The 23,130-nt window shown below is 40.0% G+C and overlaps 1 protein-coding gene across 3 annotated transcripts in view; it reads left to right on the top strand.

Moving 5' to 3' along the window:
• The window catches only part of USP15 (ubiquitin specific peptidase 15), a 132,996-nt gene that overhangs the window by 12,929 nt on the left and 96,937 nt on the right, over positions 1-23,130 (top strand). For all 3 annotated transcript variants that reach the window (XM_037887602.2, XM_037887609.2, XM_037887615.1), the window contains one exon: positions 20,470-20,597. In XM_037887602.2, the coding sequence (XP_037743530.1) occupies positions 20,470-20,597 (128 nt within the window). Of the gene's footprint in view, positions 1-20,469; positions 20,598-23,130 lie in introns of those variants that run through there.

The raw sequence follows: 23,130 nt of genomic DNA, 5'->3' as shown, positions 1-23,130 counted from the left end.
GGGGCTTTGAGATCTATGAATGATAAGCACTTTAGAATTTAAAGTAGGTTGTGTTGCTGTAAAAGTACTTAGCTTCACAATTGATACTATTATCTGTATTTGATTGCATAAGATTATGATGTGCTCTGGATGGCCCGGTTCTAGTTCCCATTGACATCAAGAAAAAAACTCACCTCGGATTCCGTGACTTTCCGTGACCTGTGACTTCTGCAGGGGCCAGTGTGGCTGACCCCAGGGCTGCCAAAGCAGCTGGCTCTGGGTTCAGCTGCTCAGGTGGCCCCCTGGGACAGCCACACCAGCTGCTGCTGGAGTGGCTCCAGGGACAGCCACACCAGCCGCTGCTCTGGCGGCTCCAGGTAGCAGTTCCTGGCCGGCCAGAGCAGCAGTGCTTCACTGGCCCTGGGCAGCGGGCCCTGGCCTGGGCAGCGGGCCCCCTGGTTCCCCCTCCCACCCCCACCCCCCCAGCAGCCGCCCCCTCCTCCCCGCAAGATTTAATCACAGGTATAAGTCATGGACCGATCACGGGCTGTGAATTTTTGTTTATTACTCGTGACCTGTCCATGACTTTTACTAAAAATACCCATGACTATATCATAGCCTTAACTATAAAATATGCAATATTCAGTTCTCTAAGGTTTAGTATACATATTTGACTAACAATTAATTACACAGTTCTCTAACATGTCTGCAGCTCATTAATTCTGTAGAGAGTTAGGTACATGCCTTTTAAGAACTTGAAACAAGTGAAGAGATTAGTTAACCATAGTTTCTCTTAATTATACAGTAATTTAAGTTAACCATTGACATAGGCATGGAACATAAATAATATTTGTTTACATTTAAATTTGTTTTCATATTTATTATGGAATATTAACTTGAAATCCTGCAAGAACAAAGACTGGATGTTGTCACTTTAAACATGAGTCCCGTTTTACTTCCAGCAGTACAGTTGTAATAGTTTGTCTTTGTTATCCCAGTGTTGCTTCATCTGTACTTGCTCAGAATAAAGGGGAGGGGGACAGGTGACTAGCTCTCTGGACAATTTGCACAGTTTTGCTGTTGAACGTGAAATGTCTCAAGTTCAAAAGGTGATTCTCCCTGTGGCTCAGTGTGGTGAAGTCATTGAATTTGCATAAACTAACTTCTGTTACATATTCAGGCTAAGCATTTTGATTGTGAAATCCAGTGAATGACCTATCAGGCAGCATAAATCTAATTTTTAAAAAATTGATTAACTAATGGTATACAACTGAAGAAAAATAATCTTTAGATATTGCACAACAGCAGAATAGAATAGACATCTGGTCATATTATTTAAGTGTATTGGTATCAATTACATATTAAGACAGACTGTGCAATAAGTCTTTTTTGTAACCATCATTGGTACCGTACCAGCAATATGTCATTGATTCATAATGTACAGTAAACCCGTTTTCTTTATATGAAAAAAACTGAGTGCACTTCAAAATGTAGAGGAAAATAAATGAAACAAAACCCTTCGTTAGATTTCAGTTATTTTATTTTGTGTACTAGGTAATGTCCTTGAATGGTGTATATTTGTAAAATTTGTTACACATTAAAGCTTCTTGAATTTATCTTTTTACTTGCTGAATTTATTTTCTGTTGTCTAAGTAATGGTCGCATACATACAAAATTTGTGATAAACCCTCCTTCTGTATTCCTGTAAATTCAAATGAAAGAAACTGGAATATTAACATTTATTCCAATTTTGCTGTTCCTAATTCTCCCTAGTTGAGGATGTATACATATGCAATTTGCATGGGTAATATTGTTAGCTTACCCAAATATGGGATCTGTTTGTATATAATATAAAGTCATGAACTGATAATTCTTTGCCAAGGTTATGAAAATTTCTTGAGACTTCTAATAACTCATTTGACTTTCCTACATAAGTGCTGCAATGTTTTAGTCATCAGTATACACAGGGTTATAAAAAAATTAGTTCTAAAAATCTATGCTTTTTATACTATGTAGATTAGTATGAGGATGCTTAAATTCAAGTAATTGATGAGGCAAAAGGACACTGGCAGCCAGCCTGGCTACATATTTGTAAAGGTATAATTGGAAAAGGTTCAAAAAGAGCAACAAAAATGATTGGGGTTATGGAACAGCTTCTGTATGAGGAGAGATTAATGAGATTGGGATTTTTCAGCTTGGAAAAGAGACGACTAAGGAGGGGATATGATAGAGGTCTATAAAGTCATGACTGGTGTGGATAAAGTATATAAAGAACTGTTGTTTGTTCCTCATAACACAAGAACTAGGGATCACCAAATGAAATTAATAGGCAGCAGGTTTAAAACAAACAAAAGGAAGTATTTCTTCACACAATGCCAGTCAACCTATGGAAGTCTTTTCCCGAGGATGTTGTGAAGGCCAAGACTATAACAGGGTTCAAAAAAGAACTAGATAAATGCATGGAGGATAGGTCCATCAGTGGCTATTGGTCAGGATGGGCAGGAATGGTGTCCCTCTAGCCTCTGTTTGCTGGAAGCTGGGAATGAGCAAGAGGGAGTGGATCACGTGATCATCTGTTCTGGTCATTCTGTCTGGGGCACCTGGCATTGGCCACTGTTGGAAAATTTGATACTGGGCTAGATGGAGCTTTGGTCTGACCCAGTATGGCTTTCTTTATGTTCTAATACACTCAGTTCGTGTTTATGCTAATACACTATATTTGTTTTAATGTCTTCTTCTTTTTAACTTCAGTTTGGTTTACAACAATTATGAAGAAATCTTGGCTGTTTCAAGCCATATTTGGAGAGAGCATAGGTAAAATGCTTTAACTTTGCAGAATAAACTATTTTGCAGAGTATTTGTAATTTAAACAATTCTTAGCCTAAAGGGGTGGGATAGTCAGTTATTTTTTTGTCAAGGTCCAAATTTCTTGGTTAAGATATAGTCAAGGTCCAGACTCCAGAGAAAATAATAAATTAATAATGAGAAACGAAAAGATTTCAAGGTCTGTTCAAAAGCATCTGATGGTCCGGATTTCACCCATGGTCCACCTATTTACTACTTCTGCTAAAGACAATGTACAGTGTGGACTAAATTAAAAATAATTTTAAAAACAGGATACCAAATAATACCAATGGAGGAAAGACAGTTGAAAACCGTAGCCTTTCACTTGTAGTTTGTTGTTTGCCCATTCCTTTTCTGTAATTCCATGATATTATAACTTGTCTTTTTGTATAGCGCTTTTCATGTTAAGGTCATATTATAATGATTTTCCTATTAGAAGTGCTAGACATGAAGCATAACCTAGATTGCTTTTTAATAAAATACCATATTTGTACACACTCCATGGAAAAGTCTTTACTAAGGTATATTTTACAAGCCATGTGTATGATTACCAGAAACCTACGGCCAGAAATAAGTATGAAAGATGAGAATGGCACGTGTTATCATTGAAGTCCACGGGCAGCGGTGAAAAGCTTTGCCCCTTTTGTTGACAGTATTTGAAAAAAAGGGTGCTACTGGGATTTATGCGAAAATGTTTGAGGACTCCATGTTATGTTCCAGCCTCTGGAATGGCAGCAGTAGAATTGACCAGAGTTTTGTTAATTACTTCTCTGTAATATTTGATGTCCTATCACTTCATTATGCCTTACGGATGATGTAACATCCGTGCTACAAATCTTGCCAACACTTACATGTTTAACTTTGTGCATGCGAGCAGTCCTACTGAACATGAGACCATTCACAAGTGTATGTGTTTGCAGTATTGGGGTCTACAATTTTTTTTCTAAAATTCTGATTTTCCTACTCTTTTCCTTCACTCCTCAAAGTCAGATGGTTTCATATATATATTTAAAGTGCTTTTGTTGGTTAATTCCATAACTGAGTATGATAGGGGTTATAGTACAGATATTGTAATTCTGTCTTTAACATAGTAAATCTTTCCTGATTAGGGATGGAAAATCATGGCATTTGGTTGTACTCTTTCCAATATTCTTAACCTTACTGAAAAAAGTAGTATTTCATTTCTCATTTAAGAACAGGTATTTATAGAGATACAAAATTGCTTCTGTCATATGGTAATGCTGCTTAATAATCAAAGTTGCTACTTTCACCATTATTGAAATTATTTCAAGTAGTTTTGCTATGAACTCTAGGAGCTGAAAGAAATTGGTGTGGATTGAATTTTCTAATTAACATCTGAGAATGATATTAATTTAAGAATTTATACATGCAACATCCCCAACTGGTTTTGTACAGATAGTAGTTTTTTTAAGCATGCGCAATTTATTTTCAAAATAGTTTGTTTTCAGTACACAAATTACTTAGTGTTTTGACATCGATACCACATGCATGTCAAAGTAGTGATCAAACAGCAGTCATCTCAATTTTAATGAATTTTCCTCTTCCCTGTTACCTCTTTTGGGTACATATACACAGCAAAGAACTGTGTGGACTTCCAGGCGAGCAGTGGAACAGCCCATTAGCCTGAGCCCCACGAACCCACGTCAGCTGGCATGGGCCAGCTATGTAGATAGAGCTTTTGTGAAAAGAGTAATTGTCTGGAAAATAAGATCTCTCATTAGAGCAATAGCTAAATCAAGAAGAATAAACATTCGTTTTGGTAGGCCATGCTTGGAAAATAATAGTGGAGTACATGACTTCTGAATATAGCATAATTAAATGTCTCTTCTGAAGTATGTATGGGTAACTATTTAGAATTTCTTGTTCATGGAAGTTGAAACAAATTTTGCTTGAAAAAAGAGGTGTTGAATATGGACCTCTTTCTCAAATTACACAGCACTTTTATATTTAACACTTATTATTTACAACACTACAATTTCTCAATCTGGATCCTAAATTTGCTGTTCACCAGGAAAATCATTTAACAAAGGTTGCTTTACGTGAAAATTATTGTGCCTTGTCACATTACAGCCATGACATTAACCTGTAAATACTAAGCTTCAGAGCTAAAGTGCATACAAATCTTCTGATTACTTATAGTACTCCTCTGTCAGAATTATTCTCCTGTCATATTCATCTTTAGCGGAAAAGGGCTTGCAAAGATGCATGCTGCCAATTTGTGATACAGATTTGGCAGAACATTCACCAATTTCAGTGATGTTTTGTAGTTGTCAACTGAATTTTTATCGTGTCGTAGAAAACATGAATTGTTGACTGTATTGCAATCAGTGTAACTAACTGGAAAAAATAACTGAATCATCAGTATTTGTGCAGACTAGAAAATGTTCTGGATTAATATTTCCCTATTTTTGAATGTTGGAATCATGTATTACAAGTTTGGTAAGTTGCATGTGAAACAAAGAAATTCTCTGCTCTGAACTGAGTTTCCCAGATGTACAGTAATTAATATGGTCAAGTAGTCCCTGAGATGCTTTTAAACCTTCAGATGCAATTTCATTAGACTAGGGTATTATATATCTGCAAAAAAGTCTCTAAAATGATCAGTGTGTGGATTTGATAATTGAGCTGTTGTATTCACTTTGAGTTGCAAACAATCCAAAAACTTAAAGCATTTTTAGGAAATTGCTACTCTCTGACTTGTATGGTAGAACAGAGCACTGTGCTTCATTGGTTTAGTGCACCCAGTTTTATCCGTGGTAGTAGTATTTGTTGTGGTTATGCTCAAAATGTACTTAGGCATACAGAGGATTAGTCAGCTCCTGGACCAGAAAGCATCAATCTTAACAGAGCAGGCAGAGGGACACAACATCCAAGAAAAGTGGTGTGACAAAGTTTCTCCTCTGCCTTGGTGGGTCCTGTGCTTATTGGTGGATTTTTCTCGCCTCAGAGGTTCATGGCAGCCCTCAGTATGGCCACTTTCATGGCTCAAATGTGCCGTTCACTCAGTTAGCCTCATCACTGGCCAGCATGGGGAAAGGAAGAAGAACAATCCCCGCAGTTTCTGCTGATCCATCTAGTGGATCGGGGAACAGGCCAGAGACCTTCCCCTCTAGTGGAACCCACAGTCCAGTTCAACTCCTCTGGTATCAAGTAGGGAGTTGGAGGGATGGGGGGAACCCGGGCCTGCCCACTACTCCAGGTTCCAGCCCAGGGCCTTGTGGATTGCAGCTGTCTACAGTGGCTCCTGTAACAGCTGCATGACAGCTACAACTCCCTGGGCTACTTCCCCATGGCCTCCTCCCGACACCTTCTTTATTCTCACCACAGTACCTTCCTCCTGATGTCTGATAATGCTTGTGCTTCTCACTCTCAGCTTCTTGCACGTCTTGCTCCCAGCTCCTCACACGCACACCACAAACTGAAGTGAGCTCCTTTTTAAACCCAGGTGCCCTGATTAGCCTGCCTTAATTGATTCATGCAGCTTCTTGATTGGCTGCAGGTGTTCTAATCAGCCTGTCTGCCTTAATTGTTTCCAGAAAGTTCCTGATTGTTCTGGAACCTTCCCTGTTACCTTTCCCAGGGAAAAGGGACTTGCTTAACCTGGGGCCAATATATCTGCCTTCTATCACTCTCCTGTAGCCATCTGGCCTGACCCTGTCACAGTGGAGAGAGAGAATACATTAGTTACAGATCTCATTTTTTTCAGGTTAAACTTTTATTTCTCCATGCAACCTGATCATCTTCAATTCCAGTATCCTTATGCCCTACTGTTGTAACATTTAACTTTACTTCATTATAAACATTGGGTTCTGAAAAACTCAGCTATTTCGTACTTTCAAGGAAAAAAACTCAATTGTGTGCTTTTTAGTTTTCATTTTTTCTTTACCACACTGAAGTGTTTATATGAATATAACATTTCAAAAATTTTTATACATAACATTTTAGGAGTATTCGAATTATAATTTACAACTTTAAATTAAAGGGAAGGCTGAACAGATTCTTCTAATGTAGAAGTTCAAACTGGAAGGGCAATGCATGGAGATGAGAGAATTGTGGCTAGTGGGTAAAATTAACTGTAATTGGATGTTGAAGAAAAGAGTTGGTAGATTTGTGAATTGTTGGGAAGCTCTGCTTTACCGGAAATTCCAAAATTTGGGAAGGTAGGATATCAGATAACATTCTTCTATATAAAAGTGGTAGCTAATCTTTTCAGTATTTATAATTTTGCGTTCGCTGTTTCTCAGTCAAACTGATGTAAACCTGAAAGCTGCTGAGATTACTGCAAGTGAGCAATTAGTGTTCAGTGATTACCAAGCATTGGTGTAAGCATCACTCAAGATGTTTAAAGATGAAATGGTTGGAAATAAAAGATTGAATAAACTGACCTAATGAAACCAGATAATATTTCTAGAATAAAATATTGAGATTTTTAAATAGCAAGATTGAGATGGCTCTAGCCCTCGAAGCTTGGGTCAGGCCAGCTGTGTAAAATCTCTCAGGGTAGGTCTACACTGCAGTTAAAAACCCATGGCTGGCCCATGCCAGCTGACTGGGGCTTCTGGGGCTTGGGCTGCAGGGCTATTTAATTGCATCAGCCTGAGCTCTGGGACCCTTCCGCCTCACAGGGTCCTAGAGCCCAGGCTCAAGCCTCAGTCCGGAAGTCTACACTGCAATTAAACAGCCCCACAGCCAAATCCCTGGAAGCCAGTCAGCTGACATGGGCCAGCTGCAAGTGACTGATTGCAGCATGGACATGCCCTCAGTGGCTAATCACACTCTGGTGGTGGTGGTTGATGAAGCTGAACTAATCAGAGAAGACTTGGTATGAAATGTCACGTGCTAGGCAAACTCATGAGCCCCCAAACAGAAGCAGCTAACAGGAGAGTTTTGGAAAGAGCTTGGAATGGGAGAGTGAGAGGCTTTCCTTGCACATTTAGTGGTACGTGTGATATCAAGATGGCCAGCAGTGGAACCATGGTGGTGACCTGCAGTACGTGCGCCATGTTCTCTTTCTGTCCTGAAGCCAGAAGGGATTTCCTGTGCATAAAGTGCAAGTTAGTGGCTATGCTGGAAGAAATGATTCTCAGATTGGAGGGGCAAGTTGAGATGTTACTAACAATCAGAGAATCTGAAGAGTTCCTAGACATCCAGTTTCTGGAAACATCAGTAACCCTGGTTCAAGGAAGAATGGAGCTGGCCACAAAGAAATGAGTGAGAGAGGATGTCAGCAAGGAGGCTTCTGAGTTGATAACCATCAGAAGCAAGAGGACCCAACAGCATTCTGTATGGGTGGAGACAGATCAGACTATGGCCACCAGAGAAAAGAAAAGCAGGAGGAATTCCACACAGCTAGAAGTTTCAAATTGATACTAGTTCTTCAGCATGGACTATGGAAAATACCTCTCAAGATCGAGCAGGTCCAAGGGAATGGAGCGAGATAGGACACAAGTGGACGATAGCTTGGCACAACCGGTAAGAAAATTAGGCATGCCTGCAACGAGTTCTTCAACCATCCAAGGAAGACATTGTCTTTGTAGGAGATTCAATGCTCAGAAGAATCAAAAGAACATTCTGCAAGGGACATGGGGATATCAGGACAGTGTGCGACCTCCCAGAGCCAAGACATGAAACATCACTTTGGATAGGCATCTGAAGTTGACAGGCAAGGATACATTGGTGATGGTTTATATCCTATGAATCAGTGTCATTTGTGCTGATATCTCACAGATAGATGACTTCAGGGAACTTGGAAGCCTGTTGAAGAAGAATGTCCAAGTAATCTTCTCTGAGATCCTTCTTGTCCCACAAGGAAAGAAAGACCAAAGATTATGGAAGTGACTTGCTGGCTAAATAAGTGGAAGTTTGGTCAACCTTCTGTGGGAGGAGATGACCTCCACCTCAGAGGAAGAGAAGACAAATATCCCCAGAAACAGGTTGGCTAGAGTAGTCAGAAGGGGGTTAAACTAGTACAAAGAGGGAAGTTATGAGCACTCGGCACAAAATTGAGATGCTTAGAACAAAACTATCAAGGAACTGAAGGATGTGAAAAGATTTTCCTCTACACCAATGCTAGAAGCCTGAGAAACAGGAGAAATTGGAATTGCTCATTTATGAGCATAAATTCAATATAGTTGGTATTACTGAAACTTTGTGTGTTGGTTCACACAATTGGAATGTTAAAATAAATGGTTATAACCTATTTAGGAAGGATCAATTGGGCAGAGTGGGAGGCGGTGTGATGGGGTGGACTACGTTGGGGCCTGAACATACAGGAGCCCTAAGGTAAGATTGAAGCTTTGGTGAAGGCTGGGGCCAAGGAACTGAAAGCAGTTTCATTAAAGGGGCGTGATGGTGCGTGGCTACTATTCTTAGGGTCCTTGGGCTGGGACATGGAGTAGTGGGCGAGCTGAGGTCTCCCCCATAAGCCACCGGGGAAGTGGCCTACAATTGGACAGCGATTAAACCCCTAGAAGATGATCTGAACTGTTAAAGAGGCCCATCTGGAGAGCTGGGGCCAGAACAGACCAAAGTGGGTGAAGAGTCCCCAGGGCTACCGCATGCCCCCCTAGCAGCGTCAGGAGCGCTTAGACGTTGTTGGACTAATACCCCAGAAGGTCTGTTTGAGTTGTTCCATACACGGTGTCTGACTTCATCGGAGGGCTCAGTCACTAGAAACAAACAGAGAAACTGTCAGAAGGTGTCACCACAGACTGAAAGAGGTGCAGACACACACCTGAACAAGAGGCGCTTGCAAGTACCGCATTACAGGCACTCTTTGTCATTACCTATTTCCGAGTCACTAACAACTCAGAAGAAAATGATCTTGAATGCTTATGGCTCAGTGTCCTAACAGATAAGCACATGATGGGATACTACTTGGTGTCTGCTACAAACCACTAAATCATACCAGGAACAGGAATCATACCTTACGTGCCTATCTACAACGTATAGGAGGAAAAAGCTGCGTGATCATGGGGGACTTGAATTTGAGTGACATGTACTGGAGGTCTCATGCTCCCTGTACTAAAACATACTTGGAATTTCTAAATATTATAGGTGACAATTTCCTAATTCAAAAAGTGTTACAGCCAACACAGGGGAATTCTGTGTTGGACTATGTCCTAACAGATAAAGAGGAACTGATCACAGACCTAAAAAATTAACGTTATCTTAGGAAAAAATGATGGACTTGATCATGTTTATAATTGCAAGCAGAATAAAGTCCAGATCAGTAAAACAGTATATATATTTGGTGCTTTAAGAGGGCCAGTTTCACAAAGCTGAAAACAATTATGAGCCAAATCAGCTGGGAAGAAGAATTTAATCAGAAAAATGTGACTGATAATTGGGAATTGTTTAAGAACACTTTACTAGATACTCAGAAAGCCACAGTAGAGGAAGAAGTCTGTTCTGGTATAAATAAAAATGACCTGGGTCAGAGGAGAAATGAGAGCAGATGTAAAATAGCATTACATTTGTTACTTCTTAATAAAAAGAAAGAAAGAAAGAGTACATTGATAAGAATGAATACATATCCGAAGTTAAGAATTGTAGAATTTGATAAGGGAAGCCAGGGGACACAAGGAGAAATCTATTGCCTGCAGACTTAAGGCTGATGAGGAGGAGGTTTTAAAATATATTAGGAGCAAAAATAATCCTGACAATGGTATTGATCCATTACTAGATGGAGATAATAGAATTATCAGTAATAATGCTGAAAAGGAATAAGTGTTCAATATATATTTCTGTTCTGTATTTGGGGGAAAAAACAGATAATGCAATATCATTATATGTTAATACTTTCCATTCCGTTAGTATAACTGGAGGGTGATAAACAGAAACTACTGAAGTTAGACTTTTTAAATCCAGATAACTTGCATCCAATGATTTTAAAAGGGCTGATTGATAGAAACTATTTGCTAAAATCCCCTTCCAGGACTGATCTACTGGAAAGGTAACTTACTAGTGTAGTTCAAAAGGTGCTCAAGATCTGAAGGTACAGATTCTAATGACCTGTGTGGGGGAAGTAATGGTTTCATCTGATAGAATTTGTTTTCCAGATTTTTTAATGTTTATTTTACACAATTAAAACAAATTTTATAGTTTAAAATCCCTATAATCTGTAAACAGTGGTACTGAACACAACAAAATACAGGTATTCAACACTTGAGTCATTTTATCGCACATTTTGATTGCTAGTGTCACACACCGGCAGATTTGAAGGTTAAGAGCTATGCTAGCACAAAATGAGTAATTTAAACAAACCTCTTAGGGGGAAGGATAGCTCAGTGGTTTGAACATTGGCCTGCTAAACCCAGGGTTGTGAGTTCAATCCTGGAGGGGGCCATTTAGTGATCTGGGGCAAAAATAAGGGATGGTACTCGGCCCCGCTGTGAAGGTAGGGACTGGACTCGATGACCTTTCAAGGTCCCTTCCAGTTCTATGAGATAGGTATATCTCCATATTATATTAGGGGGTTCCAAAGAGGATGGAGCTAGACTGTTCTCAGTGGTAGGAGATGACAGAACAAGGAGTAATGGTCTCAAGTTGCAGTGGGGGAGGTTTAGGTTGGCTATTAGAAAAAATTTTCACTAGGAGGGTGGTGAAGCACTGGAATGCGTTACCTAGGGAGGTGGTGGAATCTCCTTCCTTTGAGGTTTTTACGGTCAGGCTTGACAAAGCCCTGGCTGGGATGATTTAGTTGGGGATTGGTCCTGCTTTGAGCAGGGGGTTGGACTAGATGGCCTCCTGAGGTCCCTTCCAACCCTGATGTTCTATGATTCTATGATTTTAAGTACTTCATTTCAGGTATACTACAAGACAAATTCAACTTTCAGTTCCATTACCAAATACTAAGGATGTAGAAATAAAGTGAAAATTTAAGGGAGAATTAAAAACCGTTGTGGATACTAATGCAAGATGGTTGGTTGAATGGGAGAAGTGACCTGGTAACATACAGTGGAAGAATGCATTCCTACAGATGCATTCTACACCTAAAACAAGAACCACAGGAAGTTTACTCCTGGGGGAATTCTGTGCCAGTGCACATGTGCAGAATTTATGTCCCCCGCAGATTTCTTTGCTTCCCTGCAGAAAAATGACTTTCTGACGGGGGAGAAAAGGGAAGCCACAAGAGCAGTCATGTGACCCTCCACAGCAGTATTTTTCAGGTACCCAGGGCAGCTGGCAGAGAGGTAAATCACTGCGGGGCAGAGGGTGGGACTGGAGAAGACTTGGCTGGTGGCGCCTACACTGGCCAGAATCAGTTGCTAGTCCTGGCTCGGTTAGGGTGGATGGGACTTCCTCTTCCCCTGCATCGCATGGCATCCAGCACTGGGTCAGACTCCACCCCCAGATTTCTCCCCTGCTGCAGGAAGCTCTGCAAACTCCCCCCACTCTCCCGCGCTACTCACTTCCTGCACCCATCGCTCCTCAGCTGCAGGGGTAGGGATCTGCTCCGCCATCTACCCAACCCCTATGCATCCAGACCCCTCTTATCTCACTGAGCCTTACCCCATTCCCCCTGCATCTGGACCACCCTGGTGAGCCACTCGCATGTGGATCCCCATCCCAGCAAGCACTAATCAGCTGTACTTCGTTCTCCACCCCATTGAGCTCCGCTCCTCCAGCATCTGGACCCCCCACTGATGCCCCCACATCCAGACCTCCCTGCTGAGCTCTATCCCCCCAACCCTGCTGAGCCCCAACCATCTTCACCTGGACCCCCCGCAGAGTCCCATTACCATTGCACCCCGAACCCCCCAACAAGTCACTGTGCATCCAGATTCCCCCCTGCCCCGGCTCCTGGATCCCCCACTGAGCTTGTCTGCACCCAGATTGCCCCACAGAGAACCCTCTCAACCCAAACGTTGACCCCCCACACACACACACTGAGCCCCTCCACACTTGAATCCAGTCTTGCTGAGCCTGCTTGTCTATACCTGGTGCAGCTGGCATGCAGGGGCAGAGCCCTGGGGTGTTTGTGGGGCAGGTCCAGTCCTTGCACTGTGTCAGTGGTGGAGGGGGAACTGCACAGTGATCTCCCACCTCTGTGCAGCCAGCGGCCTGTGCTCCCCAATACCATGCCAGAACCTCCACATTTATTTGACAAAATTTGCAAAGTTTTGCAGAATTTTAAAATATTGTGGGGAGAATTTTTAATTTTTTGGTGCAGAATGCCCTCGGGAGTAAATGTATCCAAGTTGCTAAAGATGCTGCCGAAGAATGCAGAAAGAAATATGAGAGTGAGGTCTCTGCCATTTATTCATATAAGATCTATTTTTTTTTTTTGGCTGTTAAGTGCAGTTATCCTATATGCCAGGTGAGTTTCCAGCACACTATTTATTTAAGCCTTGTTCAGAAAAAGTGATGCCTAAGACTGTCCTAAACTATATGGAAAAATGCAAAACTTTTCCTACAACCATCTGCATGATGGACTGGAAAAGAGGACTGATGACCCAGCTTCCCCAAGGCACTTTTTGGAATTCTGTGGGGTTTTTTTCTATGTATACATCTAATTTCCATATCTGATGAAATCTGCACTAATCAGGATGATTTTGACCAAAACGTAGCATGTGTTTTACTCAGCAATGGGTTCAGCTTAAAGATACTGTGCTTAAGAAAGCAACTGAAGGGGGCTTCACAGGACTCTGAAATTAATGGTGACTGACATTACAGTTGCAGTTTTGGTTGAAAGCTGGCTTGATCTAAAGAAAAATACAATTTGAGCCATGCAAAGGCAAAACAAAACAAAAAATGAATAAAGCTATAACCCTTTCCATTCACTAGCTAACATGATTTATCCTAAATCTAGAGGTTATTGCTTGAACCTAGACTTGGAAGAAGAGTTTGAAGTTTGATAGACAGGGTTATCAGAGTTGATTATTTTAATCGTATTTTAACATTCATATTCCAAATGTTTGTTCCAAATCTGTTTGTGAAATAGGTTATTATAACTTGTTGCCCCAAAATGGTGGGGAAATTGTGGAAGTAAAATCGCAAAAGACAGGACCACTGAATTCAGAGGTTTTTTTAATTTTTAAAAGATCTGAATTCCTGTTTGGCCAGCTCAGCATCAGTGATTTGCTCAGAGTGTACTGATATCTAACAGATGCAAAAGAAAGGCAAGTTTGAAAGTAGTCAATAGATTGGGAACTCGTTTATTGCATGTGTTTTACTTACTTGCTTTTCATTTTTGACCATGGTTTTTATGTTTGAGGAGTAAATAGGCATGCAGCATGTATTGCATAATATGTGTCATGTTTTCCATTTCATTAAAGTTTCCTAGCTTGTCTCCCTCACCTTGCCTCCCTCCTCAGCCTTTTTCCAGAAAAAAATCTTCGCTTCAAGGTTGGAGAATCACAACACCCCAGGTTCATTCATATGTTAACAGATAAGTAGATGGCTTAGTTAGCTAGTTTCTTGTAAACATTATCGAAGAATGAGTAGCAGCCGTGTTAATCTGTATCCGCAAAAAGAAAAGGAGGACTTGTGGCACCTTAGAGACTAACAAATTTATTTGAGCATAAGCTTTCGTGAGCTACAGCTCACTTCATCGGATGCATTCAGTGTAGCTCACGAAAGCTTATGCTCAAATAAATTTGTTAGTCTCTAAGGTGCCACAAGTCCTCCTTTTCTTATTATGGAGTAGCTCTTAGGAATTTTTAAGTGAATAAGGAAAGGGCAGTGAGTTTGTGTGCCAGCTCAGGATATGTTCTGTTTATAGGCAATGTGGGGAACAAAGTGTGGGGGAGAGATTTGATTAGGTTGATAAAAAGGTTCTCAAGGCTGACAGAACTGGTGGAGCAGTTCTGGAATTATCAAAGTTCCCAAAGACAAGGATAGAAAAGTCAGGTGGAGTTATGATGGGCCTTTAAGGGTATGTCGGCATTGCATTTAGACACCTGTGGCTGGCTCGTGCCAGCTGGCATGGATTAAGGGGCTGTTTAATTGTAGTGTAGATGCCAAGCCCAAGCTCTGGGACCCTTTGCTGGGGGCTGGAGTTGTCCCAGAGCTCAGGCTCCAGCCTGAGCCAGAATGTCTACACTAAAATTAAACAGCCCCTTAGCCTGAGTCAGTCAGCATGGCCCAGTTGTGTGTTTTTAATTGCAGTGTGGAAATATTTTAAGGGGTTCACAAAAACCTTAAATTTAATGCGATGGCAAAATGGGAGCTATTGGGCTCTGAATACACATAGAAACAGCATGATGTGGTCAAAATGATGACATTAGGACAGCTTTTTGCATCTCCTGAAGAAAAAAGAAATGGATGCTGGAGGGGGGAGGGCAGTGTAGAGGCTATGTTAATCAAGGCTGGAGATGAGTGCTCTGGCTGTGTAGAAAATGGTGTTTTTTGTTTTTGTTTGTTTTTAAATGTGTTGGACACTGCCTGCCTGGCTGCTCTGTGGGCATCAGAGTGGAAACAGCTGAAGACTGAAAGGGAGAATATTTGTTCAGCAATAACAGGCTGGAGGAGTGGAGAGTAGCACCAGCCCTGCTGGTACAATTTGTAATCTTAGTGCATTTTTTCCCAGTTCTATTATGTTGTTGAAATCCCTGTTTTCCCTGTTGAATAAAGAAGCTTCTTTGGATGGTATTACGGGGGTGTTTGAATTGGTGTAAAAGGGGTAAACCTTGATCTTCAGGAAGGTAAAGGTCTTCTGACTGAGAAAATGAACTGTTGGTATGTGGAAAATATTTGAATTTAGGTTCTTTTAGTTTTTACACATTTATTATTCAACTGAATTACATTTATGCTGTTCCATGGTAGATATATTTTAGTCTTTTGATACTCGTGGTTTTAGAGCAAGTTAACCAGGCTAAATGAGACAGTAATAAATATGCCATTTCTCTTGGTAATACGTGAATATGTTGCACCAGGGCACAGACTTTGCTAGATAACATAATAGTAGGGGAAACTCGAACACTGATCTCCTCCTACAGGTATTTCTCAGCATATACCTCTAAAAGCACTTGTGGTGATCCTGACCACATCTGATGCTGGAAAATCAGGATACCATTGCAGTCACCTCCTGAAGAATTTAAGCTTTCATAGGATACCATTGCAGTCAACTCCTGAATAATTTAAGCTTTCATAATTAATGAGCCTTACATTTTGTATTTCATCACTATTTTAATTGTGTAGTTGTACTGTTACGTTAACTTCTACAATTGTAATAAAGATGTAGTTGAAAGCTACTAGTAGTGAAAAAATCGAGTGCTTTAATGTATAACCAGTGCATGTTTTATCCAGTATGTTATGGACACAGAACTGTTATTTCATCTTCACTTGCTTCAGTTGTTCATTATGGTAGACACCTTACTAAATGTTTGCCAGTGAACAGTGTGGTGGGGTTTCTCTAAAGTAGGGCTGTTGTTTAGCAATGTGATTAATCAATAGAATACCAATTGAAATTTATTAAATATTTTGGATGTCTTTCTACATTTTCAAATATATTTGTTTCAATTACAACACAGAATACAAATTGCACACTGGTCACTTTATATTATTATTTTTGATTACAAATATTTGCACTTTAAAAGTGATGGAAAAAAACAGTATTTTTCAGTTCACCTCATACAAGTACTGTAGTGCTATCTCTTTTCGTGAAAGTGCAACTTAAAAATATAGATTTTTGTTGTTGCATAACTGCACTTAAAAACAAAACAGTGTAAAACTTTAGAGCCTACAAGTCCACGCAGTCCTACTTCTCGTTCAGCGAATCGCTAAGAAAAACAAGTTTGTTTACATCTACAGCAGATAATGCTGCCCACTTCTTATTTACAATATCATCAGAAAGTGAGAACAGGCATTTACATGGGACTTTTGTAGCTGGCAGTGCAAGGTGTATTTATGTGCCAGATATGCTAAACCAGTGGTTCTCAAACTTTTGGACTGGTGATCCCTTTCACATAGCAAGCCTCTAAGTACAACCCCCTTATAAATTAAAAACACTTTAACACCATCATAAATGCTGGATGTGAAGTGGGGTTTGGGGTGGAGGCTGACAGCTTGTGGACCCCTCTGCCCCATGCAATAACCTTGCGACCCCCTGCGGCGTCCCGACCCGCAGTTTCAGAACCCTTGTGCTTAACATTCGTATGCCCCTTCATGCTTCGACCACCATTCCAGAGGACGTGCTTCCATGCTGATGCTGCTGCTTTTTTTTTTTTTTTTTTTTAAAGTGTTAATTACATTTGTGACTGAACTCCTTGGGGGAAAATTGTATACCTCTGGCTCCGTTTTACCCACATTCTGCCATATATTTCATGTTATAGTAGTCTCGGATGATGAGTCAGCACACGTTCATTTTAAGAACACTTTTGCTGCAGGTTTGACAAAATGCAAAGAAGGTACCAATGTGAGATTTCTGAAAATAGCTACAGCACTTGACCCAAGGTTTAAGAATCTGAAGTGCCTTCCAAAATTTGAGAGGGATGAGGTGTGCAGCATGCTTTTAAAAGTCTTAAAAGAGCAACGCTTTGATACGGAAACAGAACCTGAACCATCAAAACAGAAAATCTGTTGCTGGTGGCATCTGACTCGGATGATGAAAATGAACATGTGTTGGTCCACACTGCTTTGGATTGTTATTGAGCAAAACCCATCATCAGCATGGACACGTGCTCTGGAATAGTGGTTGAAGCATGAAGGGACATATGAATCTTTAGCGCATCTGGCATGTAAATATCTTGCGATGCTGGCTACAACAGTGCCATAAGAACACCTGTTCTCACTTTCAGGTGACATTATGAACAAGAAAGCGGGCAGCATTATCTCATGCAAATGTAAACAAACTTGTTTGTTTGAGCGATTGGCTGAACAAGAAGTAGGACTGAGTGGACTTGTAGGCTCTGAAGTTTTACATGGTTTTATTTTTGAATGCAGTTTTTTTTGTAGATAATTCTATATTTGTAAGTTCTACTTTCATGATAAAGAGATTGTACTAAGTACTTATATTGGGTGAATTGAAAAATACTATTGTTTTTTATAGTGCAAATATTTTTAATAAAAAATAAATATGAAGTGAGCACTGTACACTTTGTATTCTGTTATAATTCAATATATTTGAAAATGTAGAAAACATCCAAAAATATTTATATAAAGTGGTATTTTATTATTGTTTAACAGTGCGATTAATCACCATTAATTTTTTGAATTGCTTGACAGCCCTACTCCAAAGTTTAAAGCTAGCCTGATATCATGGTTCTGACAAGAACTTTTAAAAATAAATCAAACCTTTATTTTACTGTTGGGTAGTAGTTATAAATTACTTTAAAGAAGTGAACACATAAAATTAAAAATTAAGCCTGGATAAAGTTGTGTGTTTCCACTGTTTTATAAACTGGTAATTTTTAATCGTCAAAGCTTCTGGTTTAGAGCTTTATTACTGTTGGAGCCTTAAAGCTGAGGTTTTTGACACAGTGCTGAAATTGAAAATTTGATCCTTAAACCTGTTGACTGCATAAATGAGTCTGAAAAGATCAGTTCAGTTACTGAAACAGACTAGAGAAGTCAGGTATTCTCTTAATTCTTCCAGTTTAGTGGTAAAACAGGGTTTCTTTTGCACAAATGACTAAAATGGGGGAGGTTTTTTAAGCTCATTGGACTAAATGGCAGGACTTTAACGTATTGTTCAACATTAAGTTACGGCAGCCAGACTTTATTAGAATCAAAATTGAATGGCATCTAAAATAAATGTGTTCAGATTTAATGTGTATGTTAGAGTACAGAATATAGATGCACATATTTGTAGAGCTGAAATGTGTGTCTTTGTGAATGTACATGCACTTGCACTCGTACTGATTTATATAGATTTTTTTTGTCTTATGTTTAGTATTATAAATTTTGCTAATTTTAAAAAAGATGGGAAGAATCAAGCAGACTGCACTGTGGAAGAAATCAGTTATGGAGGGATTAATATTTTTCATGTGTTTTCTCTTTGGCCAGTTGCATGGATTCCTCCTTGAAGGAAAAAATAAGTTTCATGGGCCTTTAAAAGCATCATATTATAGTTTTTAAATGTTACTAAATCAGCTTTGGGAATTGCATGAAGCAGGAAAAATCCAAGCTGACAGTTATAATTTGCGCGTGTGTAGTAATGCTTGACACTTCTGATCTCTGCAGAACTGCCACATTTTTCAACTGACTGCACTATGGGTCAGTGGGAATTTCGCCTTGACTTCATTAGGCGAAAAATTGAGTTCTGTGTGAAGTACAATTCAGATTGGAAGTTGTGATCTTCACCGTTTTATGTAGAAGTCTTTGCCCCTAAGTGTTGCATCTAAATATAAGCATGTCTTTAGAAAGCCTAACTTGTATAAAATGCTTTCCAGATCTCTGTTCTCTGAGGGGATTGTTCACGGGAGCACGTCTGAAAAGTAGAGGTGGATTTAAATTGGGTGTTAATGTCTTTTAAGGAACCTCATCTTTTTAAAAAGATTGTGTTAGCATAATTTACTGACTCACTATAACAAACTGATTTTTAAAATGATGATTTTATTTACTTTTGAATTTATTTACACTTGAATGCCTTTTTGCCAGTTGTTTTGAGGATAATTACAGGATATACAGCTTCTTGGTATCATTCATTCATATATACACATGCACATACCCAATAGTATTGATGGAAGGGGGTGAAAAAGAAATAATTAACTCCTACCTTCAGAAGTTCAGGTTTTAAAAAGAGTATTTTATTTATTAACATGTTATAAGCCAGGACTACAGGAGAAACTTGCATTAGTATAGCAATGTCATTAAGAAGTTTAGGGTGGGTTTTTTGCATCATTTCTATACTGGCTGAAGTTCTGTTCATTCTTAAACTTCATGGCCTGATATGATTATTGTGGGACAAGACCGTAACAACCTTCTGTAGACACACTTATACCAGTATAGACACAGTTATATCAGCATAAAAGTGCTTTTGCTGGTATATGGTTTTATTTGCTCACTGAACCAGTGTAAGTTATACTAGCAGAGGCGCTTCTGTGTCATTATAGGTATACCAGCAAACTTATTCTAGCACAGAGCTGGCCATAGATCATATCTGAGTTTCCAGTCTTATTCCTGAAATGAGCTGCTTAATTTTTGTGTTAAATAAGGGGATCATAGAAGTTTGTTTAAAACTTGGCATTCTTTGACTAGTTATGCTATATTGGCAGCCTTACAAAATCCTGCTTGCCCAGCATGAATAACTCATAGGCAGTTGAGAAAAGATACCTGATAGTAAGAGTGGCCAGTAATTTTTGTGTATCTTCTGGTAAACGTTTGTCTATTTTGTAAGGCCTCTATGTTGAAGTTTTTTGATAGGAAGGCATTTTGCAATATTATAAAGCAACGCTATCAACTTACAAATAATACCTGTGTCTGAAAATTTGAACATGCTGTTGTAATGCTTAATATTACTAAAATTAAGAGATTGGGGGCCTGTGGAATGATTGGCAGGGTGACTTTACATATCTGCAAGTGCATATATAGACACACTCTTTTAAGATTTTAGATTGATGGTGCCCCTTGAGTCAGGGTAATTCACTTGCAACTATCCTACCTTATTTTATGTCAATTATATTAAAGTGCTAAAACTATGCTTCAGATTTGCCAGTAATTCTCTGTTTTCCCTTTTTCAAGGTATTTAGTGGATAGTCGCTGGTTCAAACAGTGGAAAAAATATGTTGGGTTTGACAGCTGGGACAAATACCAGATGGGAGATCAGAATGTGTACCCTGGTCCCATTGATAATTCTGGACTTCTCAAAGGTAATTTATTAATTAAATGGAATAAAGATGTAAATTTAAACTTTTAGTTCCCATTGATACAATTTTAATCTGTTACAGTAATAAATCCCACTTTGTATTCCTTAAACAATTTTATATATGTATCTTTGGTAACTTTCAATTACAAAAACAATTTATCTTCATTAACATTTAGTTAATGTAAACATATTTTGTTCACAGACAGTGATGGGGTACCAAAATTCTTAATGATTTATTACAGTTCATAAATTTGGATTTTTATAATACTAGCTGTGGCCTCTGTTATAGTAATATCAGTATTTGATAACATGCAAGGTTCTTTTGATTTTCTGTCTGATTAGCTTAAGGATAGCTTTGAGTCAGCCACAGAAGTTGATGAACTCAGTGCAAGTTCACTAATATAAGCCCTTGTATGCATTCAGAAGTTGCACTGCTTCTACATAAAACATTTTTTAAAAGGTGCAAAATGCTGTGTGTACACTCTAATTTAAAACAGGCTTATTTCATTTTGCTTAAATTGATTCCTAATTGATTTAAGCAAAACTGAAATGTTCACACATCCTTTTGCACTGGTATAAACTAAATTGTGTTAAAATTACACCTTGAGGCTATGTCTGCACTACATGCCACTGGCAGCAGCGTTTAGGATACATGTAGCTACAAGCCTCTGTGAAAAGCCTGCTGCGTCCATACTGCAGTGTGTAGCTACACATGTCAGTGAAAGGCTCTGGCATGGAGGAGACGTTGTGGGGAAAAGCTTTAGCAGCTCTCTGGTGCCAGAGCCTTTCACCCTGGCAAGGAACAATTGAGCCTTCCCAAGTGCTCCCTGACCTTCTCCCCCTCCAGAGCCTTTCCCCTCAGTGGATAAAGGCTCCAGCAGTCGGGAGCTGGCGGACCCTTTTCCCTCTGCCCCTGTGGTGGGGACAGGCTCCAATGGCAGGGAGCTGGCACAGCCTTTCACCGCTGCCAGAGTCTTTCCATGCAGCGGGAAAGGCTCTGCAATGGAGAACTGCCCAGGCTTTTCCCCATTGCGTCCTCTTGCCAGAATCGTTCCCTGTTGACAGAGTCTTTTCTTGCACAGGGGAAAGGCTCCAGCAGTGGAAATGCAGCGGAATGCTATACCGCTAATAGCAGCAAAGGCAGGGAGGCATGGCTTGGGCAAATAGAGAGCCACGTAGGGTATGTACTCACGTACATGCCCACAACCTTCAGGGGTGTCTTCACTCACTTAAGCCATGCCTCATTGCTAGTTATACCTGTGCTAGGGGGCCTACATGCGTACTTATTCTACATGCTGTCAAAAGCAGTGTACAGTGTAGCAGTACCCTTAGTTAAACAGGTGCATCTTCCTCATGTAAACAAGCCCTAAGACCTTATTGCAGTGACCTCTGAGCACATGAGCAAGATGCATTGTACGGTTTTCTGACTGTCTAAAGAAGTTTCCAAAATGAAAATGGGATAATTTAACTTTCCTTTATCTCTGCCTAAATTAGGATCAATTTAAAAAAAAAAGTTCATAAAAACTGATACTACTACAACTATTACTGATAGTAGTAATTTCTGGTAGTGTAAATTTATTTATTTCAGTGGCTGGAGAAAAGTATAGTGTAACCTTATAGTAAACTGTGATACTCCCTCGCCCCCAAAATATGTAATTATATGCAGTTATCTTTGCTTGGTAGGTTGTGTAATGTTAAAGATCCCCTTTTTCATAAGAAATATCATAACAGATCAGAACAATGGTAGGTCTAGATCCAGTGGTTCTCAACCAGGGGTCCGGGGCCCACGAGCAGGTTTCAGGGAGTCCGCCAAGCATGGCTGGTGTTAGACTCGCTAAGGCCCAGGGCAGAAAGCCAATGCCACGCAGGACTGCAGCTCCGGGCTCCGATCCCCACCACCTGGGGCTGAAGCCGAAGCCTGAGCAACTTAGCTTTGCGATGCCCCTTGTGGCATGGGGCTGTTGCCCTGCTTGCTACCCCTTAATGCCAGCCCAGGCTTTTATATGCAGAAAAACAGTTGTTGTGACTCAGGAAGGCCATGGAGTTTTATCGCGCCTCCCAGCCAGAGCCTGCACCTCGCACCCCCTCCCTCCCAACCCTCTGTCTCAGCCCGGACCCCCTTCCTATTTATATTCAAATTCAAATGGTAGAAGTCGCATTAAAAGTATTGGTGAGTGGTAATAACTTTAATATGTTCCATTATTATTGGTTGATAAATGCTAACTCTACAAGTGGCTTTGCGTGTGATGCGGCTCTCAAAATATTCTGCTCAAAGACAAAAACAAAAAAAGGCTCTTCTTCTTTGAAAGCTTGCTGATCCCTGGTGTGGATTTATGTGGTCCTGCTACAGCACAAGGGGGCAGGACTTGATGACTTTTCAGGGTCCCTTCCAGCCCTACGTTTCTATGATTCTGTGTTTTCTCTAAACCAGTTCTTCATAACTAATGCCTACTAAACCCTACTCTGGTATTTTTTTCCATTAAATTTTTCTTACCAGTTAATTTTTGAGAGTTTTGCTGCCTAAAATCCTATGAAAA

Source organism: Chelonia mydas, chromosome 1 (genome assembly GCF_015237465.2).
Source record: "Chelonia mydas isolate rCheMyd1 chromosome 1, rCheMyd1.pri.v2, whole genome shotgun sequence".
Lineage (NCBI taxonomy): Eukaryota > Metazoa > Chordata > Testudines > Cheloniidae > Chelonia > Chelonia mydas.
This window is presented reverse-complemented; position numbering and strand designations above follow the sequence as displayed.